This window comes from Galeopterus variegatus, unplaced genomic scaffold (genome assembly GCF_000696425.1).
Source record: "Galeopterus variegatus unplaced genomic scaffold, G_variegatus-3.0.2 Scaffold6308, whole genome shotgun sequence".
Classification (NCBI taxonomy): domain Eukaryota; kingdom Metazoa; phylum Chordata; class Mammalia; order Dermoptera; family Cynocephalidae; genus Galeopterus; species Galeopterus variegatus.
Window position 1 is genome coordinate 96,554 of NW_007732419.1, and position 3,275 is coordinate 99,828.

Here is a 3,275-nt window from a genome sequence, read left to right on the forward strand (position 1 = left end):
GAGCACCGCCGCACTCCCAAGCAGCGCACTGTAGCAGTGCGCCACCGGGCCGGCCCTTAAAATAAATTTGAGATACTAAATCCACTTTTATCACTGTGGTTCTGTAGGCAACACTCTGTACCACAATCTTTCAAAATAAGTTCCACCAGTTAAGTGATACTTTTAAAAACTGTCACCATTCCCTTTGACAGTGTCCTCTTCTCAATGTTTGAAAACCATAAGGTCATCCTCAGGGGCTCTCACCTGACATGGTAGTATGGGTCTTGGCACCACCGAGTTCCTCCTGGGTAACATCCTCATTGGTGACAGACTTTACAACATCAGGGCCAGTGATGAACAGGTACGAGGTGTCCTGAAATCAGAGATTTCTAGAACGGTCAATTTTAGATCTTGCCAGAGCCATAGAGCTCACTCAGCTGAGAAGACAAATGCAGAAAAGGCAGTGATGTGGGGATAGAACCAGACTGAGATGCAGCTCAGACACGCATCCAGACTAAACACTCCAGCTTTCCCTGCCTCATTGTCTATTTCTTTTTTTTTTCAAATCTTTGTTGCATGACTCTATCTCAGCAAATTAGCTTGCAGTGTGGTTAACATCCCAGGTTCACTCATCTGTAGGAAACAATAACAGATGGTCCTCACTCAAAGCTTGCTGCGTGCTGAGCACTTTTTAAGCACTTCACAGTACTGTGACATTAAAGCCTAGGTACTATTAACATCCCTGTTTATATAGGAAACTGAGGCACCAAGATAGTATACAACCAGCCACTTTAAGTGAAGCTACTTAAAGACACTGATAATCAACACTCTGGGGTTATGAGAGTGGGACAGACTTTATTTAGTTTCTAATTTATAGATAATAAAGGCACACTGTTAAAAAAAAAATTTAAATAGAAGAACAGGGGATACAGTGGAAAGTAAGTCTAGATCCCAGCCCTTATTTCCATGCCTTCAATTCCTGCCCCAAAGGTAACCACTGTCAGCTCTTACAGAGACACCCATGCACATACAAGCATAGATATATATTTTTTTCTAACACAAACATTTATTTCCTCTTATTTCCTAACACAAACATTTTCTTCCTAACACATTTTCTTTCTAACACAGTGTCCTCTACACACAGTTCTCAAATTTGCTTTAAAAAAAAAAACATAATACTATAGCTTGAAGATCGTTCCACATCACTATAGTAGGATATGTATCATAATTTAACTGTCACCTACTGATAGTCATTTAGGTTGTTTCCAGTATTTTATTATAATAAGTGATTTTGCAATAAATATCCTACTGTAGTCATCTCTGAATTCACTGCTCATGTTCTTTGCCCATTTTTCTAATGGATAGTTGGCTTTTTTTTATATACTATGAAAATGAGTCCTTAGTCTATCATATATGTTATATCAGTCTTTGATCTTATGGCTCCTTGGTTTGGGATCTTGCTAGAAAGGTTTGGCTAGAAAGGCCCTCCTTACTCCATACAAAAACTTCTAAATGAAGGGCTGGCCCTGTGGCTCACTTGGGAGAGTGCGGCACTGGGAGCGCCGAGCCCACAGGTTCAGATCCTATATAGGGATGGCTGGTGCGCTAACTGGCTGAGTGTGGTGCAGACAACACCTTGCCAGGGGTTGCGATCCCCTTACCAGTAAAATAAATAAATAAAACTTCTAGATGAATGTTCATAGCAACATTATTGGTAACAGTTAAAAAACTAGAAACAGAGGACTTCTGGTTTCCAGTCCATCATGTAAAAAGCTGGAAGTTAACACTCCCTGCTAACAATTAAAAAGCTGAACAAACTGAAAAAAAAAAAAATCAATAACTCCTCTTAGATCTAACAGAGAGGTGAGGTCACAGAGCAAACTTCTCCAAAATTGGAGAATGACAGGCAAATGCAGAAAATCAAGGCTTGCCAGAGCAAAAACTCATGAACACAAACCTCCCCAGGAACCAGTGCTTATGTAGGGAAGCCTGAACTATAACTAACAAATTGCTGGAGACTCAGCATGGACAAGTCAGAGAGAGAAAAACTCCAGGAGGGCTCAGTCATTGGGGCACCCACACCTTTGTGAGTTTTGCCTCTAGCAGCTCAACCAGGTTGTCATGATTATGTTCTGAGAAAAATCCCCTCATGCTTCCAGCATGGGGAGGGGAAAAGGAACCATTTTGAAATGTGCCAGAGTATTCTGTTCTTCTTAGCAATGTCTGCCCTCAGGGGAAACTATTTAGCCAGAGCCTAATCTGCTGGAGTTTTATCAAAGACTAAATGACTTGGAGGAAGGAAAATACCAGACTCCAGCCAGCTGTAGCCTTCCACATGGGAGAGGGGAAATACCCAGCTCCAGCCCACTCTAGTTATCCTGTCCCACCAAAGTGGGACTAGGATGGGAGCTCAGAAACCCATGTGAAGCTCATAGTCCAGAGGCACAAACTCACTAAAAGACTAAGACCTACTCATATGACTACAGAACACTTCCCCTCTCCCCACACCTTACCACCACTTTATTAAAGGCCTATTTATAGCAATTGCTTTTACCTAGTATATCACATCCAACCATCAAGAAAGAGTTATGAGACATACTAAAAGGAAAAAGCACAGTTTGAAGAGACAGAGCAAGCATCAGAAACAGAATCAGATATGGCAGGGATGTTGGAATTATCAGACCAGAAATTTAAAACATCTACAATTAAGATGCAAAGCGCTCTCATGTATAAAGCAGACAGCCTGCAAGAACAGATGGACATGTAAGCAGAGAGATAAAAATTCAAAAAAAGAGCTGAAAAGAAATACCAGAGATTAAAAGCACTGTAACAGAAATGAAGAATGCCTTTGATGCACCTACTGATAGACTGGGCAAGGCTGAGGAAAGAATCTCTGGATATCTCAATAGAAACCACCAAAATTTTAAAGAAGAAAAACACTGCTGAAAAAACAAACAAAAACAACCAGAATATTCAAGAACTGTGGGACAACTACTAAAGGTATAACATACACATAATGGGAACTCCAGAACAAGAAGAAAGAGAGAAAGAAATAAAGACTCTCAGACAAACAAAAATTGAGGGGGTATGCTGCAAGTACATCTGCCTTGCAAGAAATGTTAATGAAATTATTTAGAGATAAGGTAAACGGTAAAGGTAAGAAACTCAGATCTACATAAAGAAAAGAAGAGCATCAGAGAAGGAATAAGTGAGGGTAAAATAAAAACTTATTTTCTTATTCTTAATTGATCTAAGGATAATAATTTGTGCAAAATAAAAAACAGTAACAACATATT

General features: G+C 39.9%; 1 protein-coding gene across 1 annotated transcript in view; it reads right to left on the bottom strand.

Annotated features, from left to right (window-relative positions):
- PCCB (propionyl CoA carboxylase, beta polypeptide) overlaps nucleotides 1-3,275 on the bottom strand; it is a gene marked incomplete at its 5' end in the record, with an annotated part of 50,419 nt that overhangs the window by 35,534 nt on the left and 11,610 nt on the right. The window contains one exon of the mRNA XM_008590703.1: nucleotides 244-352. Coding sequence (XP_008588925.1) covers nucleotides 244-352 — 109 coding nt within the window. The remainder of the gene's footprint in view (nucleotides 1-243; nucleotides 353-3,275) is intronic.